The sequence below is a fragment of the Carica papaya genome, chromosome 1 (assembly GCF_054855325.1).
Source record: "Carica papaya isolate Zhongbai chromosome 1, ASM5485532v1, whole genome shotgun sequence".
In the NCBI taxonomy this organism is placed as follows: domain Eukaryota; kingdom Viridiplantae; phylum Streptophyta; class Magnoliopsida; order Brassicales; family Caricaceae; genus Carica; species Carica papaya.
The window spans coordinates 15,423,294-15,449,487 of NC_142309.1; the positions used below are offsets into that span (position 1 = coordinate 15,423,294).

The 26,194-nt window shown below is 37.6% G+C and overlaps 1 protein-coding gene and 1 long non-coding RNA gene across 6 annotated transcripts in view; one reads left to right on the top strand and one right to left on the bottom strand.

Annotated features, from left to right (window-relative positions):
* ELF9 (RNA binding (RRM/RBD/RNP motifs) family protein) overlaps positions 1–25,886 on the top strand; it is a 45,379-nt gene extending 19,493 nt beyond the window's left edge. For 3 of the 5 annotated variants that reach the window (XM_088220415.1, XM_088220418.1, XM_088220424.1), the window contains 10 exons: positions 264–446; positions 4,987–5,079; positions 5,153–5,191; positions 8,100–8,189; positions 8,271–8,373; positions 8,522–8,602; positions 18,189–18,265; positions 18,808–18,888; positions 24,848–24,939; positions 25,516–25,886. In XM_088220415.1, coding sequence (XP_088076541.1) covers positions 264–446; positions 4,987–5,079; positions 5,153–5,191; positions 8,100–8,189; positions 8,271–8,373; positions 8,522–8,602; positions 18,189–18,265; positions 18,808–18,888; positions 24,848–24,939; positions 25,516–25,639 — 963 coding nt within the window. In that variant the 3' untranslated portion in view covers positions 25,640–25,886. Of the gene's footprint in view, positions 1–263; positions 447–4,986; positions 5,080–5,152; positions 5,192–8,099; positions 8,190–8,270; positions 8,374–8,521; positions 8,603–18,188; positions 18,266–18,807; positions 18,889–24,847; positions 24,940–25,515 lie in introns of those variants that run through there. The other 2 variants (XM_088220421.1, XM_088220433.1) reach the window with 2 other exon arrangements.
* LOC148270359 (uncharacterized) lies at positions 11,703–12,817 on the bottom strand. The gene is made up of 3 exons (XR_015819326.1): positions 12,683–12,817; positions 12,495–12,573; positions 11,703–12,383 (listed from the first exon to the last, which is right to left on the bottom strand). It is a non-coding gene; the product is annotated as an uncharacterized LOC148270359 (long non-coding RNA).
* Positions 25,887–26,194: the final 308 nt, after the last annotated feature.

Sequence of the window (26,194 nt, forward strand, 5' to 3'; positions counted from 1 at the left end):
TCTTGTTTTTGTTGAGTTATTATTGTTACTACATAAAAGATTATATAAGTACTTATTTTCTTTTTTCCTTTCTCTTATTTTTTTCCCTTTCTGAGTTGCTGATAGCTTTTTATTCAATATCAGGGATGTCTTAACTAATGTGTTTCTTATCTAATTTTGGATTTTTTCATATTTGTATTTCTTTCATCCTTTTAACGAAAAAAATGTAGATGTTATTCCAGATATTAATGTAATATCATTCACTGATGTTATATGGACCACAGGATGATGCATCAAGCACGGAGAAATATGGGATGGAAGAGATGATTTTCTTACAACAAGAAGAAGTCTTTCCAACCATAAATGTTGCCAATGCCTCTGGAAAAGAAGTAAGTGGAATCAGAGGAGTAGCAGAAGCAAAAGATAGTGCCAAGAGAAAATTACCAGAAAAACAAACCGAGAAGAAGGTTCTCTGCCCCCCTACCCCTACCATATCTATAATTCTACAATTTCTAGAAATCATCATTTCACTGCCTGTTTATTTTCATTTTCGTTTCATTACGACCAGTTTTACTCATCACTAGTCACTAATGTGTAGACGTGCCTTAGGGGCATAATACATGTTGGATTCTCTTGAGTTTAATAAATGTTGTGGGTTCTAGAATCAAACCCTCTGTGGTCTTCTCTTCCAGTTCTTATATGGTAATTTCCAATATCATTTGGAGTGCCTTGGTCTTCTGGTTGTCCCATTTCACTGAGTAAAGCAACAATAGAGGCAGTAATGATGTGATTAATGGTAGTGGTTTTACGAAGATTAAATGAAAGCTTGATTGGATTAAAACTGCCTGCTCATGTCATGGATTTTTTCGTTAAAGCCTGCTCATGTTATGGGCTTTATAAATATTTTACATGGGTCGGGAAAGGGAAACAGGCCAAGTGGGTCGAGCCTAGGAGACGGGTTAGAAGACTGGGTCTTGGATTAAATGGATCTGGGGATCTGTGACCCAAAAAAAAGGCTCAAACCTGCAAAGCATATTGGGGTTGAGCAAGAACTTTATTGATTGACGGCGAAGGTGGATGGTCACATTGTTTATGATGATGGAGAGGATAACAGAAAATTGGAGTTAGATGGTTTTAGACCCTAGTTTTTTTTGTTATTGGTCAATTTTTGCAACCCATGTAGGATTTTGGTGAGTTGATAGAGATGATGGTTAACTTTTAAATATTCTTGCAAATGGATTTGCACCTCTTTGGTATTTATAGTAATAGAATTATATACTTCTTATCTAAAAAAAAGGATAGAAGAGTGGGGGAGTCTATTGGTGATCAAAAGGAGGAAGGATCGGGTAGGGAGAAAGGGGATTGAAGCCAATGCTTCGATGGTTGATAGCGACGTTGCTGATATTTAAAAGGAGGGTTCCATCCAAATTTTGGCGGTGGTTTTTATGTGATCCTGACTAGGCCAAAAAAACACACTCCAAAGTCCAATTAGAATCTCGAGAAGTAATGCTCACATGCGGGGAAGAAGAAAGTTCGCAAATTGGGAGATTCTCGCAAAGTGTAGGGAACCTGTAAGCAAGCGGCAGCTGGTGGGAAGAATACTCGCGTGCATAGTGCTTGCGCATGCGCATGCAGTTATGAAGCCGCGTGCATAGGCCAGCACACAAGAGCATCTGCAGGCACAACGTGCGAGCATAGCACACGCGCGCAGGATCTGCGGGAAGGAGAAGCTGCCTGCGGGAAGAGGGATTTCTCCTTCCACAAGGAGTCTTGTGAATTCCACTACATGATAGATTTGGTTTTTGGTCCAAGGGGGTTTCCTAGACCGGCCTCGCAACAAGGGAAGTCCAATTGAAGACCCAAAGAAATCCAAAGTCGCGGGCTTGGGGTAAATAAGGCCACTCATGGGCTTAATGGGATTAGGAGGGACCAAGCATCGGTTCAAGGAGAAAAGAAGCTAGACCATTCGGCCAAGAAGGCCCAGATCGCCATACAAGCATGTGACCATGTGTGAATTGTCCCTTTCGCACATGTAGCCGAGCAGATGCGAGGGAAAGGAGTCCTGCCTGCACAGGATTCCCTTACCCATGAGGAGAGTCCTCACTCAAACTCTCCTCTTTCGGATTAGCTTCAAGAGTCTCTTTTGACTTAGATAAGCGGCATGAAGAGGATAAAGAAAAGTCTAAGAATTAGAAGAAGAAGAAGAAGGATCCTTAGGCAAGAAGGAATTGCGGGGAAAGCAATCCGAAACCTGCGGGAAAGCAATCCCGTGGCTTGAGGATTCCCACCCCTCATAAGGAATCCAATCCGAGGGGAATTTTCCTCTTTGCTCACACATATTTTTTGTATTCTTTACTTTCTTTCTAGGTGAAATTCATTACATAAGGAGTTATACATAAATTGAAAAGAGATCTCAAGTTAAAGATAACTTCATCAGGAGAAGGATAGAATTCAAGGAAGTTTCGGCCAAGGTGAAATTCCTCCCTAGTCGGATTCTCCATGTGTTTCATGATCCAAGATCACAAGTTTCATCCTTCTTCAACCAAAATTCTTCAATTACTTAATTAATTAAGAGAAGAATAATTCAAGATGCATCATGATACTTCAAATCAATTTTGACTCCAAGATTCAGCTATGAGAGGAGAAGACACTATCCTAGTTAATTTTAATTTCTTTGAATTATTATTTTATGCAATTTGATTTGTAATTAAATTAAGATTTTATTGGGACTTTAGTCCTTATTTTTAAGTAGATAAATTCGGTGAAATACTATATAAAGGCTTTGTCCTTAGTTTGTAATCAAGTTCACTTTTTGAGATTAATAAAAATTATTCAAGTTGCTTTAGTATTGGCTATTGAGATTACTCCGAGAGGTTCTTCAACTATTTTGTTGAGTGGAGGATTGATTCAACTTATCAAAGTAACCCCTTATGACGTTTTATCAATTTTCTTTCGAATTGATTTCTAATTTATAAAGTTCGTATTTGTGTCGTTTTTAATCAATTCACACTATCCCAATTAACTTATCTCATAATTCCAAGTAAATTATTGGTAAAGTAAGGAGGATTTGTTGAGAATTTTATGATTCTGCATGCTAATATATATGCAAAGGTTTTGATCACATTGTTGGTTCTAGATTTTGCATTAGGTTCCATGGAGAGTGAGGTGCTAGTAGTCACACCTAGCTGGGAGAAAATGGCTTGTGATGCAGAGGGGGGAATAATGGTGGAAGAGGAAGTGAGGGAGAAGATTAGAGACTTGTCCGAGGAAGAAAATTCAAGATGAGTCATTCAGAATATTAAAAAGATCAGTAGCATGTTTGAGATCATTTTCGACGAATTAAAGAAGTAGGCTATGGAGCTTTTAAGGAAATAGGGAAAAGAAAGAAGGAGAAGGTGAGAGGGGAGATGTTAAAAGCAAAAGCCAAAAATAGATAGAGGGTGGAGGGTTCTAGAGAATTGAGAAGGTGTAGTCTAGCATTAATTTTGACAATCTGAGAGAAGGAAAAAATAAGGGAGAGGGGGTGTTTGGAAATGCTTAATCTATGCTTTGTTGCATCATTTCTTAGAACTTTTGGGGCGTAAACCAGCATAAGAAGAGACAGGTTATTAAGGGCTCTATGAATAAATAAAAATTTGATTTGATTTGCCATCAGGAATTTAAAATGGAATCCATTTATGACAGGATTATCTGGGCCCTTTGGAAGATTAGAGCGATAGGTTGGAAAGATCTACCTGTGAGAGGAGCATTTGGAAGGATTTTGGTCCTTTAGAAGGATGAGGTTCTCAAATGTGAGGAGGTGATGTTGGGAGAATGCTCTACTTCATGCCTCTTTGAAGATCATAGAAATGGATGGAAATAGCTGTTCGCTGGTGTCTATAGCAAAAGTAAAGAGAGAGAGAGGGTTTTGCTGTCGAAGGACTTGAAGGTTTGCAAGCAAAAATGAGAAATGGACTTGCTGTTCGATGTGGTTTTGAACATACATGAAAGGTTCGGAGAGCAATTTTTTGAAGATTTGCATAGAAGAGCTTAAGGAGATCCTTGATAGACTTGAATGATTGAATTTACCTCTTATAGGTGGTTAATGGACTTGGTCCAATTAGAGACTTAGCCCGGTTTGTTTAAAAATTGACAGGTTTTTGTTATCACTTTCTTGCCAACTACAAATAATGGGTCTATGCCAAAAACTTCTGTAAGGACCATCTCTGATCATTTTCCTATTTGTCTTGTCTCTAATGTGATCAAGTGGGGTCTTTACCCATTCAGGTCTGAAGATAAATTGTTGAAAATTCTTTTTATTTAAAAAAAAAAAGTAAATGGTTGAAAATTAATGGTTTTTGAAATAAGATTAGTGAATGGTAGAGAGAGATTACGGTGAATGGTAATACTAGCTTTAGAGTGGACCAAAAGATGAAAGTAATGAAGATTGAAATTAAAAAGTGGAGCAAGGAGGGGAGGGGATATCATGGAGAGAAAAATTGAGATCTAGGTGGATCAAAAAGGGGGCTTTCTTGATTATATGTTGAGGAGATTGGGTTTCAGGGACAAATGGTTTAGGCAATCAACTCTTGTATCACTACAACTTCTTTTGCAATCATGACTTACGGGTTACTGATGATCAATTGGGCGATGGCTAGCTTAGTAAGGGAATAAATTTGGGTCCTTAGGGGTCTTAGTAGAGGGAAGACAAGTCTGAGTCTCGTCACCCTTGCTATCTTTTGGGGGGTGTGGAAAGAAAGGAATAAGAGAGCTTTTGAGGGGATAAGAGATGAGCTTTTGAGGGGGTAAGAGATGAATTTGATGGGATTAAAGATAGATGGTTTTAGACCATGGATTTTTTGGTTAGAGTCATTCTCTTTATATGATAAAGGATTTTGGAGACTTGATTTATTTTCTAATTGACATGTAAATACTTTTTTTGTACATTGGTTGGTACCTCCATCGTGCTGTGATGTTATATCATACTATACTTTTTATTTTAAAAAACTTTACACTATTACCTTTCAGGAAGCTAACAAGCCTCCCGATTCTTGGTTTGAATTGAAAGTCAATCCACATATTTATGTTACCGGTTTACCTGATGATGCCACTGTCGACGAAGTAAGTCACAGTCACTGTTTTACTCTTACCTATCTTTTTTGTAATGGTGCTAACTTTTTGAGGTACATTGCAGGTGGTGAGAGTCTTTTCTAAATGTGGCATAATAAAAGAGGTATAGTTTCTCTTTTGCATATTCTATCATACATCACATTTTCTTGTAGCTGACATGCTTGAATTCCACTTTGATGTTTGAATGGAACTTGAACTTGCGCATACTTTCTAACGAAAGGAATGATGTACTTAGGCTATCATCAATATTTTTTTTTGTTGAATATTGAATATTTTCTACCTTTTCAACTTAAGTTTCATTGTAGATTATTCAGAAATTTGGCTTCAAGTAGGTTGGTAAGTGTTTGCAGTACAATCTCTACACATTAATTTCAAGATTCAATAAATGTCGGGTACATTAAAATAATTTGGCAGGCATACATGCTCAATAACTAAAATTATATTTGTGATAATGCATTCTTTCTTTCATACTACTTAGCCAAACAAAGGATTGCAAGTAGTTTCTTTTCTGTTCTTTGTCAATTCTTCATCATCCAAAGAAGAAGACATGTTTTCTCTTCTTTTCTTCAAAATGCCCTAGTACTAATTTTTAAATTAATCTCTTTGTCCCCTTAGCTGCTTTGTGGATAAGCGATGTTCATTAGGATGAGTTATTCACTAATCTGCCCTATACACCCTTTTTGAGACCAAAAAACTGGTGAAAATAATAAGTTGTAAGGTGGATATGGATTGTATGTAGTTGTACCTGCAGTGGCTGTAGGCAGGTATTGGATATTGTTATTACTCGTCCTGTACCTTTTCTGTCCTGTTTATTTTCCTTGCTCTAAAATTAGTCTGATGCCTTTATGTTTTTACATATGTGCCGTTACATATCTGTGTTATTTCATAAAAAAAAAATTAAATATGTGTGTTAAGTTAGGGTTTTTCATTCAGTCTCCCTTCTCACATTCCACGTCTCACCACCGCCAAGCCTTCACCTCACCATCTATCCTCCTCTCTTCTTTCATTCTCACAGGGCTATCGCACTCTTGTCAGCCAAGCAAACCGTCTCTTTGCGGTTCTCTACCATTCTCTCTTCACACTTCACAGCCTTCTTGTGAAGTCACAATCCCTCTGTCCTCATCTGTTTATTGCATCGTGACTAGTAACCAATAGACACCAGGCAAATTTTCCACATATGGTGGTCTCAGCCATCTCCTAGACCATCATTATTCCTTTGCAGCTTGCCTCAGATCTAGGATCTAAATGTGTTAGTCATGAAAGGTGACTTCTATCTTGATTTTCTTGAGTTAATAAGGTTGTTGGTCAGAGGTGGTATGCTCTAGATTGCCTTTTTCTACTGCACCAGTGAACATACCTCTGCAATTTTTGGTTTCCTCTGTTTCGTGTTGCTTTAATTTCTGTTTTGTTGAGTTTTCTTTTTGTATTTTCTTAGGCAAATCTCGGTAGGTTTTGTCTCCTTTGTAATTTTGTACTCTGTTATTAGTGTAATTCTGTTTCCATTTAGCTTGTGAAAGTACATAACTTATAATGATTGTACGTTATAATGATTGAATTTTGTTTAATTGCTTTTGGTTTTGGATTTGATTTGTAAGTTACATTTACTAATATTTACGCATTTATCTTAATCTTGGTGCATTAATATTCTGAGAAGTTTCTTTTCCCTTAGGAAAGACTCTTAAGGTATACTAGGGCTACTGAGATTTCTAGGATTTGTCTACAACCCGGGCAGTAAAGAGGGTAAAGCATATGGCAGAGGCATGGGTAAATGGTTGGTTACTTATGGGACAGGTGATAGTTGGCGGGCATTAACCGTCGGACAGGGGCAATTATATAAATCTATACCTGCCCAAGGCATGGGACAAGTACATGTGAAGGATGTATCTAACAGGGTGGGTATGGTAAGGCGCATCTGACCCATGATTATCTCAATTTTGGGTTATTTGCAAATCTGGGGTTTTGAGTTTTTTTTTTGTTTTCTTTTGGGAGAGTGTGGGACTTTTGGTTTGACAACCTTTTTTTTGTATTTGAGGGTCATTCCTTTTGTTTTCTATTTAATGTGGGACTTTTTGTTTTACAACCTTTGTTTCCTATTTAAGAGTCATTCCTTTTATTCTACTCAATTAGGGAGGGTTTGCAAAATTGCAAACAACCTACTAAAATCACTCATTTAAATACAAAGTTAAATGAGTTTGGATTTAGTATACAAGTTTGGGTTATTTTCGAGTTAGACCCCTTTTGGCCCATCAAAAAATTGTGTCCAAACAGGTTAAACCTGCTTAACCTATTTAAACCCGTTGGAACTATTAGTTTGCATCTTGCTATTATTCTTTTGCCAATCATTTTTGCCCTCCTATATAAGGCACTTAATTTTATGTAAAAGTATTTTTTTTTTGGGGATAGAATTTGAACCAAATGTCTTCTTTAAAATTCTACTCAATGCTCTTGTACCCTTTTCTTCTTCTCGTCTCTCCTCCTCCTACCTTTTCTTCTTCCCTTTTTTTTCCCTCTATTCCTTCTCCCACTTCCCTCACCTTTGCTTAAACTCTTCCTGGGTCCTTTCTCCCCAACTGCTCATCTCTTGTTATCCATGGACTTTGTTGAGCTGGTGTTGTCATTACCATACTAGTTAGTGATTGTGCAATTGATTGTCCTACATCAGTCCCTCTGCCAAGCTGTAACGAAGGTATTGCAATTTGGCCTTGCATGTTCTTGACAGGTTCTTTATAAGTTTATTGACATCAATGGATAACAAGTCCAAATAATATTCCTCTTCCCTGTCTCCATTTTCTTCTAATTCTCTCAACTAGTTACTGCACGATAATTAACCCTGCACCTAAAATGTGTCCCTTTGAAAAGATGGATAGGATGTTATTTCATCTGTAAACGTATGGCATAATTTGTGCTTCAATGATATTTCTATTATTGGATCAGCTAATGTTAATATATATTCATTTTGTCATTTACTTTATTACATCAAATAGCTCATGAGGACACACAATGATGTGTAGGATTCTGAAACTAAAAAGCCTCGTGTGAAGATTTATATGGACAGATTGACCGGAAAACAAAAAGGAGATGCACTAGTCACTTACTTGAAGGTATTTTATGTACTTTACACTTCAAAAGCAATGTGACATCATCCTTTAGCTTGGCATTTATGATGTATGCATGAAAATTAGGAACCTTCAGTTGACCTAGCAATTCAAATTTTGGATGGGACACCTTTACGTCCAAATGACAAGCTTCTAATGTCAGTATCTCGAGCTAAGTTTGAGCAGAAAGGTATTAAGTTTTATCTATGGTGCTATCATCTACTTGGATGATATCCTAAATTTGTCTCCTTTTCATATAGGATGTAGAACAACTTTATGATGATTTAAACTTCTGTCAAGATATCTTGTTACATTTAGTTTTATTTCACCTAATGCAGGAGAAAAATTTATATCCAAACAAGTAGACAGCAGGAAGAAAAAGAAACTTAAGAAGGTTGAAGAGAAGATGCTTGGTTGGGGTAAGTTCATGACTTGGATCCTAGATCTTTTATGACATGTGCAGTTGGACTGTTAAGACAGTTTAATATAAGAAGGAACAATTAAAAACTTAGAAGTTTTACTCTCTTCTTTCTATAGAGAGAAGATCCTTGTATTGTCTTCTGGATAACTTGTGTGGCTGCGCTTCTCAGCCACAATAATGCCTCTTCATCCACTAAGGAAATTCCCAGTTATTGAAAGGTTTTCTTTGTACTTCAATCAGGAAATTAGATGGTTTTTAAATCCTTTTGTGAGTTTTTTTCTGGATTAAAGATCACCAGTTCTAGAGCAGTGTTCTCAAGACGGTAGTTGTTCTTTCTTCATCCTATTGGATAGGAGCAATGAAGTTCGGTTCCTGGTACTTGAGGAGAAGAATGTGGGGAGCTATAAAAAGCAGCTCATCCCTTACAGCACTGGAGCAGATAGGTGGTGGAGATATTGTTGGTGGTCAACATCAGTCTGTGACTTGAGTTTATAAAAAGGAAAGTAGAAGTGTTGCAGACCCTTGTTGGTTAGAGTGTAAAGCAGAAGTCCAGCTAGAGTGGGGGCGGCAAATGCCCAGCAAGAGAGGGCTGTAGCAGAACTGACTGAACAAGCAATTCTGGATGTCCCAGTGGCTGTGCTCCTTGGATGGCATGGAAAGGGTTGAGTCCGTCGCTCCTTTCCCTTATTGCAAATGCAGGCTGTTGGTCCGCCTGTCTGTGAAGGAGAAGGCAGGCACTACTTGTTTGCATCAGTGGTGTCTTTGCCAACTCTTGTGCAGAAGGATTTTGAGAGTTTTAAATTTCAAACAGAGAAAGGGGGAAAAAGAATCCTAAATGTGCTATTTGTAGCTAAAGCCAGTTCGTACTAGAATAAAAGGCTTTCCCTTCTTTGAAAATGGTAAATGGGCAGTGGATCTATAAAATTTGTCTTCTCTAGGGCCCATCACTGGACCTCTCCCTCTAAGGCCAGGCTGTGTAAGGTGCATTATCTTAAAAGAAAGTGGTGACAGGATGTCTTCTTGTATATCATCTTCGTCTTATATATGTGACAAGCCAAATCACAATCTCTGTTACAGTAAGAGGGAGCGAAAAGTCACGTGTCTATGTATTTTCGGATCGAGAATGTGATGCGGTTACCTAACAACCATTGGAACTAATTATCTATTGTGGCTGATTTGATAATCCTCCTCCTCTTCTTTTTCTTGGGATGGGCATGGAGGCAAGGTATGTAGAGTCTATCTTTGTTGCGTCTTCTGCTAAAGTGGGACTGGAGTTTTTTGTTACGTCTCACTCAACAGTATGCCTCTCTGCATTCTTCATAGTTTGGGAATGGAGGAAGAGGGTGGAGTGTTTGCACTTGTAGTCTCTTCTCCTGAAAGGGGTAAAGGAGACATGGTGGTTTGGGTTGGTGAGGAACCCCTCACAGGTTATTGAAGTGGGATGCGTATCTGCTTGTGGTGAATTAGTTTTGTGTGAAGTGGAGGTGTCCACAAAGTTTGACAAAGGGGAATTATTTGATTGGGGGCGAGTAAAATCATAAGTTGCATAAATCAATTGGGGTGGAGTTCTAAGTGTTTAAAAGACTTCTGATCCATTTAGAGTCACTGAGGCTAGGTGGAAGAAGAGAATCTTTGCCAGTTATCATCCCAGATCACTTTTTAGTGAAGGAATAATGAAATGAGGGATGAGATCACTTTTTAGGGAAGAAATAATGAAATTAGGGCCATTACAGCTTAGGCGTAGATAGGAGGAAGTATCTAGAACACTTGTTATTCGGAAATTTATTAGAGACAGCTGCTAATAGAGGATTAGAGCCACCAATTCGCCTTGGTCCTTGATGTTTTTGAGAGGCCTTTCAGGAGCACTTACATCACCTATACTAGAGAATTCTAGGATATTGAGAATAAGCTTGGCCTTGTCGACCTTCTTCTTGTAGGCGGAAATGGAAATGATTTGCTTAGAGAGAATCAATATTCTCCAAAATTAATAGATTTCTTATAAACTTTTGTTGTAAAACATGAAAAATGAATCCAAAAGATCTTTCACATTGCTAATGAGGTGATTGGATTCCGTTTATTAGATTTGGGAAACAAGGTTTCTTACGTAAGCTTGATGTTGAGAACACTTACAATTATGTTTTTTGGTCTTCCCTGTTATACTTGTTGACGAGAATAGGTGAAAGATGTATTGCTACCCTTTCATTTGCCATTCTTCTAAATGGGGTTCTTTTTTCTTCTTTGACTCTAAAGTATCAGGCAAGGGGATCTATTGTCTCCTTTCTTTTCATCTTAGTCCTAGAGGCTTTTCATAGGATACTTCTTTGCTCATCAAAGGATTTTTTTATTGGTAGCAAGGGCTCTAGAAAAGAGATCATTTACTTACTTTTGGACAGTGATACCCTACTGTTTTACAAGCTTCGTACAGATGTCTTAATGAATATTAAATGCATCCTCCCTTGTTTTGAAGTCTTTTCTAGCCTCCTTTGAATTAGTTTAGGTAAATTGGAATTGGTCTCTTTTGGTGCTGCTGTTGGGGTTAACTAACATTTAAGGTTTATGGCCACTTCCCTCCCTCTAAAATATCTTGGTTTGCTCATGGATGCCATATCGCGGCCCACCCCCTCTTCTTTTGGGGCGTGTTCGGAGCACACTTACATTTTACACTTAATTAAATAACAAATATTAACTTTTATTTATATACAGAGTATGCAGAAGTGGTACATTGCTTGAATAATGTACATCAGCTACAATACAATACGAGACTATAAATTTTTTTTTTCCTTACAAAACAAAAGTACAAACTAGGAACTTGATCTCTAACTTCTCAATTTTTCTTTCGTATTACATACTATTTTGCAGCAGAATGCTCCTTATCTGAAAATGATGGGGGAATGAGATATACTATCGCAGTAAGCAGATGTTATGACAACACAACTAATACATATAATATATATAGCTTTCACACACATCAAAACATATATATCTGCTATACTTTTCTTGAAAACATATTCAATTTCACTAAAAACAGATGCAAAGTTAAAAACTAAAATCAGAATCACGATTCAGAAAACACATTGCTACATTGTACAATGCGCTACTCTCTCACATATACCAGACTCTCTCACATGTATAAGATCACTCAACAGGTATAGTGCGCCACAATGTATAACGAACCACATGTCATAGAATTAGAAAATAGATGCACTTTGCTACATTGTACAGTGAGCTCCATTTCATCATCGTTATAGAGGGCTATTCACATCTTCTTGTTGCCATGCATGCATAGGCGCATACTTAACACTTAATACTTCTCCATACACCCGAAAACAGAACGGTTATGTATTAGTTCACAATTATCACTTTTCCACTACACCAAAAAACGGAATGGTAGGGGCACACTGAAGCCTAGTATTATACAGGTGCTTTTGGAACGGCTCACCTCGATAACAAGTAATGCACACTTATCAAAATTACTTTAAAAAATACATGGGTAAAATAACACTCAAAACATAATAGTATTTTCACAAAACACTTGCATTTAAAAAATGATAATATGTATAAAACACTAGAAAACACTTGAAAACTATATAAGCCATGTAATCACAATATTCACTTACCTTGAGTCCGATGCATTCAATTTAAGCTTTCTCTATTATGACAATCTCTCCTTATATTTTTCTCAATTTTCTCTAGTCCATCTGTCAGAGTCTTCCTTTAAAAATACTTCAATTTTCTCTTTTCACTCGAGCAGAGTCTCCCTTTATATTTTCATTAATTTCCTACCAAAATTTCGGCAACATCTTTCTTTAGAATTATCATTATTTTACGCTCAAAAATATCCTCATGATAGGTAAATTTATTTCTTTGAAAAGAAACTTGAAACTATATACCTTGTAGGACATGCTGCTTTAACTTCGGCAGGTCTTGGCTTAATTTCTAATCTTTTTCTCTCGAAAATCTGATCGTGTTCTGTGATGTTTTTAAGCGACATTTGACATCAGAAATACTATTCATATCACTTAAAAATTATTCTCAAAGTTTCAGAAGAAACGGAATTAAAATGAAAGAGAAAACTCACCTTAAGCCCGTGGGTTCTCCCTTGGTTGGTTGTGAGTTTTCGCTCTTATTTTCTTTTCTTTCTATATTTTTCTCTTTTCCTTCTTCCTTTCTCTCTCTTCCTCACAATTAGGGTAAAATTTTCTCAAGAAAAAACTCCCAAATTCCATCAATTGCCCTCACTTTTGTTTCTTCCCTTTTCCTCTTCTCTTTCTCTCTCTTCTTTCTCTCTCTAACCTTGCTTTCTCTCAACTCTAGAATGCTTTTCCCTTCTTCCCACACCCCTATTTATAGGGAGGGACGTCCATGCAAGTTGATAAGCATGGGAGAGGTGGTAAAACGTGATTGGCCACTTAAACCTCCTCAAGCTTCATCCTTATCCTTATCTCTTCATTTCCTTAGCCTTTAAGTAATTGTAGAATATTCTAATCTTATCCGCACTCTTCCCATGTCTTATCCATCTTGCAGGAGCTTGTATTCCAAATTTGGGCTCCATTCGATATGTTTGGGGCCGCCTTAGGCCCACCTAAACCCATAAGGCCCAAAATTGCACTCCATGCACATGCCTTCACTTCAAGCAGTCGTAACTCGCTCGATTCTTATGAGTTTTCGGCCCATTTTACCTTCACTTGTTCATCTTGGTTTCGACTATTTACCGATCTAATTTGGGCTCAAAACGACCACATTTGGCCCATCTAAGGTCCAAACCGCACTCAAAGTTAGGCCCATGCCCATAGCCTTACTTCAAAACTCTATAATTTGCTCAATTCTTAATCGTTTTGGGCGAACCTGTGCTTCACGTGTTCTTCAAGTAGGCAACTATCACATGGTTTTGTTTTGGGCTTCATCCGGGTCCATTTGGCCCACTTATGGTCCAAATAATCCCTAAAGGTCGAGATTGTCTTCGAAGTGCATGTCTTTTGGGTTTGGCCTCATTTCTCCCAAATTTTCTTCTATGGATATTTTTTTTTTCCACACACTTCTTCCTTAATATCTTTTTTCATACACTCAGCCAAATGTGAGTCTCAAATTTCAAGTACTTTAGTCTCGAGATACAAATCAATGTAGAAGGGTAAAAAAGTGCTCTTCCGGAGATTTTCTCTCTCGCTCGAGATATTTTCTCCTGATTCCTCATCCAATTATTTTATTACTTTTCCAAAGAATTTTACTTACCTTTTATAGGTCTTTATAGCCTTAGGAAGCGTTCTTGGGCTTAAAAACTTAGCTTTCCCTTATGAGGGAAAAACTCTTCTTAAGGATTTTGGTTATTCTAAATCTCATCTTTTTCGCTCTGTTTACCTTAAAACTTAGTCTTTATCCTTATTACATATCTCTGCATACATATACATGTTTAAATAGCTATACAAAACACGAAAAATTTGTTTAGAGAAAATTCAGGTCATTACATGCCAGTTGAAGGATATTACTATATAAGATCCTATTAATAGATAGGAAAATATGACTTTTGTCTGCTATGAAAAGCTTTATTTGCGAAGTAGCTTTCGAAGCTCATGTCCTGGATTGGTAAGGATTGAAGCTCTTTTTTTGACTTGGTATTGTTTAAATTTAGCAATGCTTAGGCTTCTGGCTTTTGGGTGGACTTGTGGTGTAAAGAGAGATCCCTTAAGGAGTGATTCAGTAATATCTTTGCTTTTGTTATGAAGGACGCTTCAGTTAGTGATATTGTGGTCAGTCATGAGTCCTCTTCTCCATTGTGGGATATCCATCTGCCATGAAATCTTAGTGATGGGGAGATTGATTACATGATTTCTTTACTGGCTCTTCTTGACTCCTTCCATTTTGACCTTGGTGGTCTTGATCTTTCTTTTTGGCCTTGTCAGAAGTTGTTCTTTTTCAGATCCTTCCAACATAATCTTCTTTCTTAGAATGAGGTCATCTCAAAATTTCTTGGAAAGCAGATTTGGAAGAAAAAAGAATCCTCACACGGGGCTTTTTTAGGAGATTGCTTGAGGCGGGATCCTAACAATTTATAACTTGAGGAAGTGGAGTAGCCTAATTGTTAATGGTGCCCGAAGTGTTTGCATTAGATCAAATCCCTCAAATTGTCTCCAATTTTGGTGTGCTGAGGCTAAAAGGTTATGAGATTCATATTTATCCTCCCTAAACTTGTCTTGAGCAACCAACAGTTTGGTTGAGATGATTTATGGGCATGGGATGGCATTAAGGTTTGCAAGTGGGGGAAAGAGCTTATATCCGTCATTTGGTTGGTTCTCGTTTTGGGTTATTTAGAAAGAAAGGAACAAAAAGGTTTTTGATGGATTTTTCTCTTTATGTGTTATGAATGTGATACATGGTTTGGATCTAAGAGATATGTGTTTCGGATTTAAGAGAAAAAAATGGGGAGATTGGAGGAGAAACAGAGAATTTAGAGAGAGAAAGAGACTGAAAGAGAAAGAGAGAACAAATGGATTAAGAGAGAGAGAGAAAACACGAGGAAGGTTATGAAAATACATTCAGATAATTTATCAATTGGTGATTCAAGCTTACAAATGGGGAACGTAAATACAAAAAAAGATGCATGAATGTTTCATTCAAATCGCCAAAGCCATAGTATGCTGTAGAAGCCGACAGTTAGAAGGGATGTATTTCGTAGGGCTTGCTGCATGGAGAAGAAAAAATGAAGGGTTGGCAATTCAAAACGGTTCGAGGTTTTAAATACCCCCTCCACGATCACCATCCACGTGTCCAAGCTGAGGAATGAATAGCCAGGATCTTTTCCCTCCATTTTTTATGTTTTTCCAACCTTAACCCTAATTTTGTTATAATGAAAAGACAAAACTACCCTTGGTTCCTTATAATACCCTTGGTTCCTTCCGTGTCTTCTTTTTTTTCTTCTTTCACCTTTTCTTCTTCCGTTTCCTCTTCTTCTACTTCTTCCATTTCATTTTCATTCAGTAAGACATCAAGAGAGGACAAGGGAATGTGGGTGATTAGAGAGGCTGAGTGGTTTGGTTCAGTTTAGTGGGGGTCTGATCGGTTCAGCTCAATGAACAAGACCTGTTCGAATCGGACGAATTTATTTATTTATTTTAATCGGTTTAGTCATTGAACTAGTTCTAGGGTTTTCCACTTTTACAGTCGGTTCATCTCTGGTTTTGTCAAGCAATTCAGTCATTGGATCGGTTTTAGGGTTGTTCACCTTCGCGGCCGGTTCAACTCTTCTTTTTTCATTTTCTACACGCTACAGAGGGGAAGGAAAAATACTTCTCTCCCATATGCTCACAGCTGCAGCAATGGCTGTTGGTTTCGCGCCCTCCAATAAGGGAACTTGGATGCCTAGCATCTTGATCATCAAATCAAGTTGTTGCTCTATCCGGTTGAAGAGCTCCGTTGTGCGGTCGGCGGCCACTGTTTTTGCGGAGTTCACCATCACTGTCCCCCACTTGGATCTGGTACGCGGCCTTGATATGACTTTATCACGAACCTATAGTTCGGATTTTGAGGTGTGTTTTTCGGATTTAAGAGAAATAGAGGAGCAGATTGGAGGAGAAACGGAGAGTTTGGGGAGCGAAGGAGACTGAAAGAGGAGAGAATAGAGGGGTCTGAGAGAGAAGGAGACAGAAAACTTGAGGGAGATTATGCAAATAAATTCAAATAATTTATTCCATTGATGATTCAAGCTTATGAATGGAGAACTTAAATACAAAAAAGGATGCATGAATATTTCATTCAAACCGCCAAACGTTACCATTGAACACTGTAGAAGCCAATTGTCAGAAGGGATGTGTCTGTCGGGTTCGCTGCATGGAGAGGAAAAGATGAAGGGTCGGCAATTCAGAACGGTTCAAGGTTTTAAATATCTCCTCCACGATCACCGACCTCGTATCCAAGCTGAGGAATGAATGGCCAGGATCTTTTTCCTCCATTTTTCTGTTTTTTTAATCCTAACCCTAATTTTGTTATAATGAAAAGACAAACTACTCTTGGTTCCTTACATTCTGCTAGCTTTAGATCAATGGTTCCAAAGCTTGAGTTATTGTTTTCAATGATCAACCTCTTAATAATGAAGAGAACTTAGGGAACCTCATAGATGGTTTTTTCCCCATCACAATTTGTAAAGTTTCTTTGGTAATGAGGTGGCAACCCTTTCTTTTTTAATATGATTTTTGCCTCTTTCTTCTCAAAAAATAAAGTAGGAATTGTGTTTCCATTACCATTTAGATTACACTTTTGGGACAATTTTTCTTTTGATTCTTAATTCTTATGTTGAAGCATCCCCTATGGCGAGGAGTGTCTATTGTTAGGTGTAAAGGAGACAAAACGACTAGACTCGAACCAATTTATTAAATCGGTTTGCTTTAACCGGTGGTTGGGTTTATTAGGGTTTGGGTCAGTTGTGGTTTAGTTTTTTTTGGTTCTGTTTTGGTTCCAAAATTAAGGAACTAGACCGAATGAATTATTTTTTTTAAATATCATAATCATGTTGTATGTTAATAGTTATATATATCTTATATTTGAATTTAATTTTTCTAGAAAAAAGGAGAAATATGTACTGTGTATTTCATAATTCTTATATATATTAATAATTTTTTCGGTTTTTCAGTTTTGGTCAGTTTTAATGGTTAGTTCAATTTTTTTCTGTTTTTCTAAATTTTCAAATGGACCTGAGTTTGGGCTATGACTTGGGTGAGTTTGGGTGAGTGGGGTCCAAGTGAGTTCATGCAACCTCTTTCAGTTTTCTCTCGTTGAAAATGATGAAGTGTGCATTTCTGATTGCAATTTTGGGATAGAAATTACCAATACAGCAGTACTATATGTCTCGACAGTGTGAAAGACTGCATCTTATGATTGGTTTTTTCTAGTTTATTTTATCATATCAAAACTAATGAAAACAATCAGCCATGTGAATACTGACTAAATCACCTCCGGTAGTGACCTGTGAATCGCGAAGTGTCCTACTAGGATACCCTTCTAGAATGACTTTTTTTTCTCTTGGGAAGCGGCCAATGAATGCATTTTGACTATTGACATGCTAGAAAGGAAGGGTAACTGTTTGGTTAATAGATGTTATTTATGCTATACTGATGAGAAAACCTGCAACCATTTATTATTATCTTGCCTTGTGACATACAGTATGTGGACCTCTGTTCTTGGGCTGTTAGGGTTAAATTTGGTTATGGCTGGTAGTATGAGTTGTGAGCTGCAGGCATGGGCGGGTTTTTGTAAAAAGAGAAGTCATTTATTTTTTATTCCACTTACTTTTTTTCGGGGTGGTGTGGACGAAAATGAATGAGAGAACATTTGAGGGTATAGAGACTAACTTTACAAAAATTAGAGATAAATGAATTTATACTTTTCACACTATTTTACAGGGTTATGACATTAAAGATTGAGGTTACTTTGGTGTAGTCATGGACCACTTGATTGGCTTGTAATTATTTTGTATATGGGTGGTACCCCCTTGGTACTCTGTGTATAATAATACTTTCATTTTATTTCAAAAAAAAAATCATACAGTTTGTTGTTTGCATTTTTTCTCTGAATTACACTTCCACAATCTGGTACAGGTGGCCGTGATGATTCCAAAGTTTTGGTTCCAGCTACTGTTGTTCTTCGTAATATGTTCACGCCTGCTGAAATGAGGGTATGCTCATAGCTTTTATTCACTCCTGCTGGATATTGAATCTTATGCGGGAATGCCTGATGTACAAAGCAAAAACAATGTGGCCATAGAAGCAAAATGCAATTAATGTGCTCATGTATCCGTAATCTAGAAAATAGACTTTTTCTTCCGAACCCCCCAAGTTTATTCCAGTTCATTTCAGTCCAAATGAACAAATGTACATAAAAACAAAGGAATTAAGTTCGATGATAGTTCTTCTCTATTGAGATGTGCAAATTGACATACTGAGCTCTGAAGAAAGGACCTACTGAAAGCAAACAAAATTTTGCTGACTTCCATTATTGTCTAGTTCAGATGCACTGCAAAATCATGACATAGTTGATAACTTATCATCTTTGCAGAGGAAGCGCTAGGGCACAAAATAGTCTCGTCTCCTAAAATTGTTAGTTGGTTTAAATTCTCTCACAGTGCTTCATGCGAAAGGATATAGTAATATTGTACTGAACACAGGTATTTCTTGCAGTCATTTACTGCTTTGTATTAATTTTTTCCTTATGTTACAGGCAGATGAAAATTTACCTTCAGAACTGGAGGAGGATGTTAAAGAGGAATGCTTAAAGCATGGTCCCATCGACTCTGTCAAGGTAGTGCATCTACCTGTTAAACTAATTGGACATTGTGTCAGGATCTAGTAAGGAAAATGCTCCAATTGCGTTAACACTGTTCATGTAGGAAGCTTGAATACCAAGGAAAAAAAAATTAAAAAAGATTCCATAGTAGAGATCTTAAATCTCAACAATCATAATAATCTAAATAGGAATAGAAATCTTATATAGGCATAAAAGCACTATCAAAATCGGAGAGAGAGAAAGGGTGTGTGAGCTAGCAGATTAGGGTTTTGGAAGGTGAAGGGAGAAGGGGGGAGGAAGGGGAACAAAGTAGGTGAGAGAGGAATAGTCAGCCGCTCGGACCGATGAGTAAGAGCATAAAAATGGTGTAGGAAAGGAGGAAATTTGTGATGATTGAGAAAAAATCTTTTGATTTGGCATGTGAATGAAGGAGGATGAAGGGTTTGAGAATCAACGAAAATGGAAAGGGTTTTCAAGTAACAATCTCGCTGGAGGAAGAGGAGGTTGTGTGGGTGTTGGATGTCCTAGAGGACTTCTACTAGAGAAAGGAAGGAAAAACTTGGGGAAAGAACAAGGTTGGAAGGCTACACAGCCTTCGGTTTGTACTTGGCTAAAACAGGAGTGAGAGGTATTTGGTACTAACCGAGGAGAAAGGGAAGGCTGTCAAACACATTTTCATTCCATATGGACCAGAGGGGGATTGGTGGCAAGTAATGAGGTTTGTAATTGAGCTAACGGACTGAGAAATATCCAATCCGGATAACAGAGGGAAGAAGAATGTGGAAAGGGGAAATGAAAAGAAGGAAGAGGTGATGGACATCTATTGATGGAAGGATCTACTTCAATGCTCACGTTGTAAAGCGAAGTTCCAAATTTCAATGAAGGTGGTAGGAGGAAGATTGCACACGACGGCGGTCAAGTCCAAGAGAGAGGAACTGAAGCGGGTAGGGCAGAAGAGATATGGGAGGGAAGTGTGGCGAGTCAAATTTGAAAAGAAGAAGGAGCAAACTGGCCGCCAAATTATTGTTTACAAAAACGCACAAGGCTGGCGTCGTTTTGGTAATACAAATAGAACAAGGCCGGGCTTTTATTCTTCAAGGTCGTTAGAAGGAAGTGGGCCGAGAAAAACGTGGGAGGAGAAGGCAAAGTGGATTGAACGGGCTGGACTAAGCAAAGTAATGAAGTGAATATGTGGGCCTAAAGCGAAATGAGCCTGGAGAAGAAAAATCGTGACTCAGTGATTCATCGAGCTAAGAGGAGAGAGACAAAGAAGACGGTGTTCAAGAGGAAGCAGAGGGGCAGAAGATTGTCGAAATTGAGGAAAGGGTTAACACCAGAAATTTTGAGAGGGAATATGAGGAACGCGAAGAAGATGAAAATGCTTGAGTGCAGGGGGAGGAGGGATGGGGGAGATAGTGGGGAAGAGGATAGAATGAGAAGTATAACAAGTGTTGAGGAGGAGGGGAACGAAGAACAATGAACTGGCACTGGTTTTAGTGGCAACAGAGAATGCCATCGTTGATGTGGGTGAGATTGAAGCAGGGGATTGTGCCGGAGAAGGAAGGGAGCAAGATGATATATGAAGAGTGAAGGGGAGAACAATAAATTGGTCCAGGTGCTGCAAAATATCCAGAAAATAAGTAAAATGTTAGAGGTTACTTTCGAAGGAGGAATTGAAGATCAGATGATGGATATTTTTGAAGAGAATGAAAAGACAAGGGAGAAGAAAAAGGGGACAGATTCGGTTATGGGGGAGCAGAAAAACAGGGATAAGGAAGGACCAAGGAATTAAAAAGATTGCAATCCACAATCAACTAAGATTACAAGAGGAAAGTCAATAGGAAGGAGGGGGAAAGTTGGAAAAATAAGAATGATAGGTAAAATAATTTTGTGGAATGTTCAAGGGTTGAATGATAGGAAGAGAATGGATATTGTTAGAGGTTGTTTAAATAGATTGAAGCCGAGCATAATTTGTCTCCAGGAAACTAAAATGGAGACAATGTCTGAAAAAGAAGCCAAAAGCCTTTGGAGGGTGAAGGATTTGGAAGGGCATGTGTTACCGACGAAGGGGACAGCGGGAGGTATAATGATTATCTGGAGGGAGGAGATAGTGTGCAAGGAGGTGATGATGGAGGAAACAACTGCATCATGTGTTTTTGAGAATTGTTGGGGGGGGGGGGGGGGGGGAGGGGTGTGAGTGTTTATAGGAGTGTATTGTAGGGATACTAAACCTGAGAGGGCAATGTTGTGGAGGGAATTGGAAGAGAGCAAGAAGAAATGGGGCAGGAAATGAGTTGTGGGAGGGAATTTTAATATGGTGTTGAGGAGGAGCGAAAGGTCGGGGAACTCGGGGGACCAATTCTCTATGTCATGTGCTGAGAATTCAAAGGAACCTTGGAAATGATGGAATTGGTTGACTTGCCTTTGATAGGAGGCAAATGAACTTGCACTTTTGAAAGAAGTAATCTTTCGTTTTCTAGAATTGACCTTTTTTGTATATGCAGATTGCTTGATCCAGCTCTCAGGATTGTCACAAAGGTAATGCAAAGACCCATATATGATTATTTCCCAATTTGCATTACTTTAGAAGACATAGAATGGGATCCAATACCCTTTAGGCTTGATAATAAGTGGATGAAAGTGAAGAGCGTAGGAGCATGATTTCTCCTCCAATTCGTATCGAGAAGAGTTTGGGAGAAGGCTGATATTGGACATTTTGCAGTTCAAGGAACTGGGTGATATTGATAAATTAAACAAGGGCTCAATGATTGTAATGGTGAGAAAGCTCCTGGACCAGATGACTTCAATATGAGATTCCTATAGGAGTTTTGACACGTGATCAAGGACGACCTGATTGATGTGTTCAATGAATTTCACAACTCGGGGTCCTTTGTGAAGTCCTTGAACTCTTATCTTTTTAATGTTTATTGTGAAGAGAGAAGGGGTAAAAAAACGTAAAAGATTTTAGACTTATAAGGTTGATGGGATGCGTTTACAAGCTTATTTCTAAAGTTTTACCGAAGAGGCTGTCCAATGTGTTTGGGTTGGTGATAGGAGAGAATGAGCATGCTTTTGTGGAAGGGAGGGAGATCATGGATGCGGTGATTGTGGTTAATGAAGTGGTGGATGATCTTGTAGGTAATAAGAATGAGGGGATCATGTGCAAGCTGGATATGGAGAAAGCTTATGGTCATGTAAGCTGGGACTTTGTGGATTCCATAATAGGGAGATTAGGGTTTGGGAGGAAGTGGAGGAGGTGGACGCGGTGGTGTATATCCACTTCTTCCTTCGCGGTGAGATAAATGGAGGCCCATCTTCCTTTTTTAAGGCGACAAGAGGTTTAAGTCACTCACTCTATTGCTATTCATTATTTTAATGGAAGCCTTAAACAGGCCGTTGGAGAAAGCGAAAGAGCTGGACTTGCTTCGGGGGATTTGGGTGGGGAGAAGAAATCAACAAGTTGAAGTGTCTCATTTGTTCTTCGCATATGACACTTTGTTTTTCTGTCAATCGGAGGAGAGGATGATCCTAAGTATGAGGTGTGTACTCCTTTGTTTTCAAGCTGTATCGAATTTAGATATTAACTTGAACAAATAGGAAATGATGAGCATTGGTGATCGAGGGGATGACACTCTTGCAGGACTTTTAGGGGGTAAGATGACAAAGCTCCCTATCAAATATTTGGGACTCTCCTTTGGATCCAAGTAGAAGGAGATTGGGACTTGGGATCCAGTGATAGAGATGTTTGAGAAGAGATTAGTTAGTTGGAAGAGAAATTTCTTATCAAAGGGAGGAAGGTTTGCACTCATAAAAGGTACACTTTCCAATCTTCCTATATATTATCTGTCTATTATTACAATTTCTGCAAAGATAGCTAAGAAGTTGGAAAGAATTCAATGTAACTTCCTTTGGAGGGATGACGGAAGAAAGAGATACCACCTGATGAATTGGGAAGAGGTAAAGAAGTCTATGGGGCAAGGGGGGTTTAGGGCTTAGTGCTCTAGTGGTGATGATACAAGGAAAATGGATTTGAAGGTATATGAAGGAAGAGGAGAGAATGTGGAAGAGGGTTGTGGAAGCCTGTTGAGGGAAGCTGGAGGGTGGTGGATACTGAGGTGTAATTGGTAGAACACATGGATCGGGTTTCTGGAGGAAAATAAGGTTGGGAAGCAAAAAATTCCCGAAGTATGTCAAGTGGAAGTTAGGTAGGAAGGAAGGATAAAATTCCATTTTGGTTGGATGATTGGGTTGGGGGGAGGGGCGGGGGAGTTTCAAGGATCAGTTTCCATAAATTTTTGCCACACCACAGGGGAAGAATATCTCTGTTGAGGCCACTTATGGTAAGTAAGGGGAATGGAGGGCGTTGGAATGTTGAGGTGATTAGGAACCTCAATGATTTGGGGGTTGATGAGTATGAAGTTTTACTTCATTTACTGTCTGATGTACAGGTATATTCGGATAGAGACCAACTTTTGTGGAAACTGAAGAAAAATGGAGAATTCACTGTTAAATCTTTCTATGACTATTTGATAGGAGTGGGTGTCACAAGGTGGATTGTTTCCCTGCCATTTGGAAGGTACAGGCTTCTCCAAGAACTGCATTCCTTGCTTGGGAGGTAGATAGGCAATGCATTTTGACCATTTGACAACCTGATGAGAAGGGGTAGAATAATGTTGAATGGATGTTACTTGTGTAACGAAGTAGTTGAATCTCGCAATCAACTTCTTTTTTGGTGCTTTGTCGCATATAACCTATGGTCAATGGTGTATGGTTTTCTTGGGATTAGTTGGGTGATGGCGGACTCAGTGTAGGAACACCAGAATATCGAACCATGAACGAAGAAAGGCATGCGAGAAAAGCATATTGGCTAGTGATTGTGAGGCTCCAATTCTTGACTGGAGGGGACACCAAAGGCCTCCGCCCTTCCATCTCTTGGATAGATAGAGAGGGAGGGGCAGAGCTTTTGGTTTTTTCATGTTGTCAAAGAGTTGAACAATGGTTTTTTCGTGTTGTCAAAGAGTTGAACAATGAATTACTATTTAAATCATTTTAATTATTGAATTAAATTAAAAAAGAAAATCAAGTCATTTTCTTTTTTATCAAAATATGCCATATCTTTGCCATTGATTTGATTCTTTTGATGGATGCCAGGATTCATATTGAAAAGAATCCAAAATTTAGGAATTAGAAAATCATAAGAGTACGACTTGCCTTTCGATTATTTCAGATTGATTGGAATCAACCCCAAGCAAATCAAATAGATCAAGCAAAGAAATGAAATTGAGATACTATGTACACTACATATAATATTTAATTGATATCAACATCTATCAAAATAAAGATACATAATCTATGAGGATAAAGATAGATATTGTATCTTGCTCTATATTAAGATATTAAACTTGTATCTTTATCTTTATACATTAAAACTTTATACATTACAATAATAGATAGTATGTTATGTCGAATATTAGAGATAATATGTTATTTTGATTGTTTATTTTTTGGCCATGACATATATAGGGTGGATGATCTTAGGCATGTTATTGATGGTCTTATTTAACTGTAAATATTTTTTGTAAATGGGTTGTACTCCCTTGGTGCCATAGATTTAGTTTATACAGGTTATTTAAAAAAAAAAATTAATTGGATAGCTAACAACTTTTAGTACTGAAGCTCTTTTTAATGAGTTAAATGCAGAACTTTAGGTGTTATATATATTTACTGTTCACTGGAAATTTGATGATTTAGTTGCTGGCAGTGAGTTGAGATATTTATTTGGTCTTTCTCTAAACTTGTAGCTTCGCTTTTTGCATTTTGACTGCTGGTTTGGCTTTTTGTTTTGTTTTCTTTGTTTATTTTCCTTTGTCTCTAACATGCATAATTGCACTGTAAACAGTTATTATTCCTGAGTTTTAAGGCAGCCTGATCCATGCAATACCTGTTTTTTTTTTGGTGTTTTCCGATATTGCAGGTTTGTGAGAATCATCCCCATGGTGTTGTTCTAGTGAAATTTAAAGATCGGAATGATGCTCAAGAGTGCATAAATGAGATGAATGGACGCTGGTAATTTATTTGAATCCTTGGGAAGTATGTGATATTTACTTGAAGAAATAATATTAACATGTTTGTCAAATGGCTGAGGGTGGGAGGATTTTCTGGAAATATTTCGAGACCAATTGAAACAAAATCTGAGAAAAGAAAGAAGAGGAGAATATATTCTAGCAACTGAAGACTAAAGTTCATGCCGCAACTTTAAAGCCACTGAAGTGTACTTCAATATGAAATTGGTCTTTCTTTGAAATTAATGAACAAGTTTCATTTTCTTTTTAAAAATGGATTGAACCAGCAAGTTCATTTACATATGAATTTTATTTTGAAGTAAACAAGGAAATGTGGAAATACTTTCGTGAATTAAGTCATTACATTTGAAACAAGAGTGTAAAAGTCATTTCAATATTTCATTCATTCCATTGTATTTCGTAGAATCCTAAATGTATTTGTTCAATATTTAAATATCAAATGTAGATTAAAACTTAAATTTGGTTTTCTTTTTCTGTGAATTAACTAGTATCCAAACAGAGTGCAGTATATGTGGCTTGATTAGTAACATTTTGGGTTGTAAACCTTGTTTAAATGTAGGTATTCAAAGAGGCTGATACAGGCTGTTGAGGATGATGGATTGGTGAACCATGCTTTGGTGCGGGATCTAGATGAAGATGCAAAGCGGTTGGAACAGTTTGGTGCTGAACTTGAAGTTGATTGAGTGTGTAGTAATCATATAAATTTAAATGGTGTTCAGCTTAGATTTAAATGATACAGCAATTCATAAGCTTATATAGCTTTATGAAATTTGTAAGGTTTTTCCGTAGTTTAAAGTTACACTCTTTTAATTCATAAATTTTTAAGAAAAGGTTTACTGAACCCTTTTTTTTGTTTCTATTTTATCCAAAAAAAATGTGAGAAAATATTTTGAACTTTTAAATGGAGCAAATTGAAGAACTTTATTGCAATTTGGGTAGAATAATGAACCTATTATTTCTTGAGAGCAACAAGTTATATATTTTTTTAATTTTAAATTTACAGTGCGTGTAAAGAGACTTTTTTAATTTATGTTTTTACATGATGCATTGCTCTTCGCATTTTAGCATTGCTTCTTCTTCGCATTTTGATTTTTGTCTCTTTCTTTTAAGTGTATCAGAGTGATTGTGACTGTTTTATTTGTTATCTAAGCAGTTTTTACCACTGTTTTAATATTTGTGATTGGTAATATAAGTTTTTTAAGAGTAACTCTCTTAATGTAGGAATCCGTAATATTTTA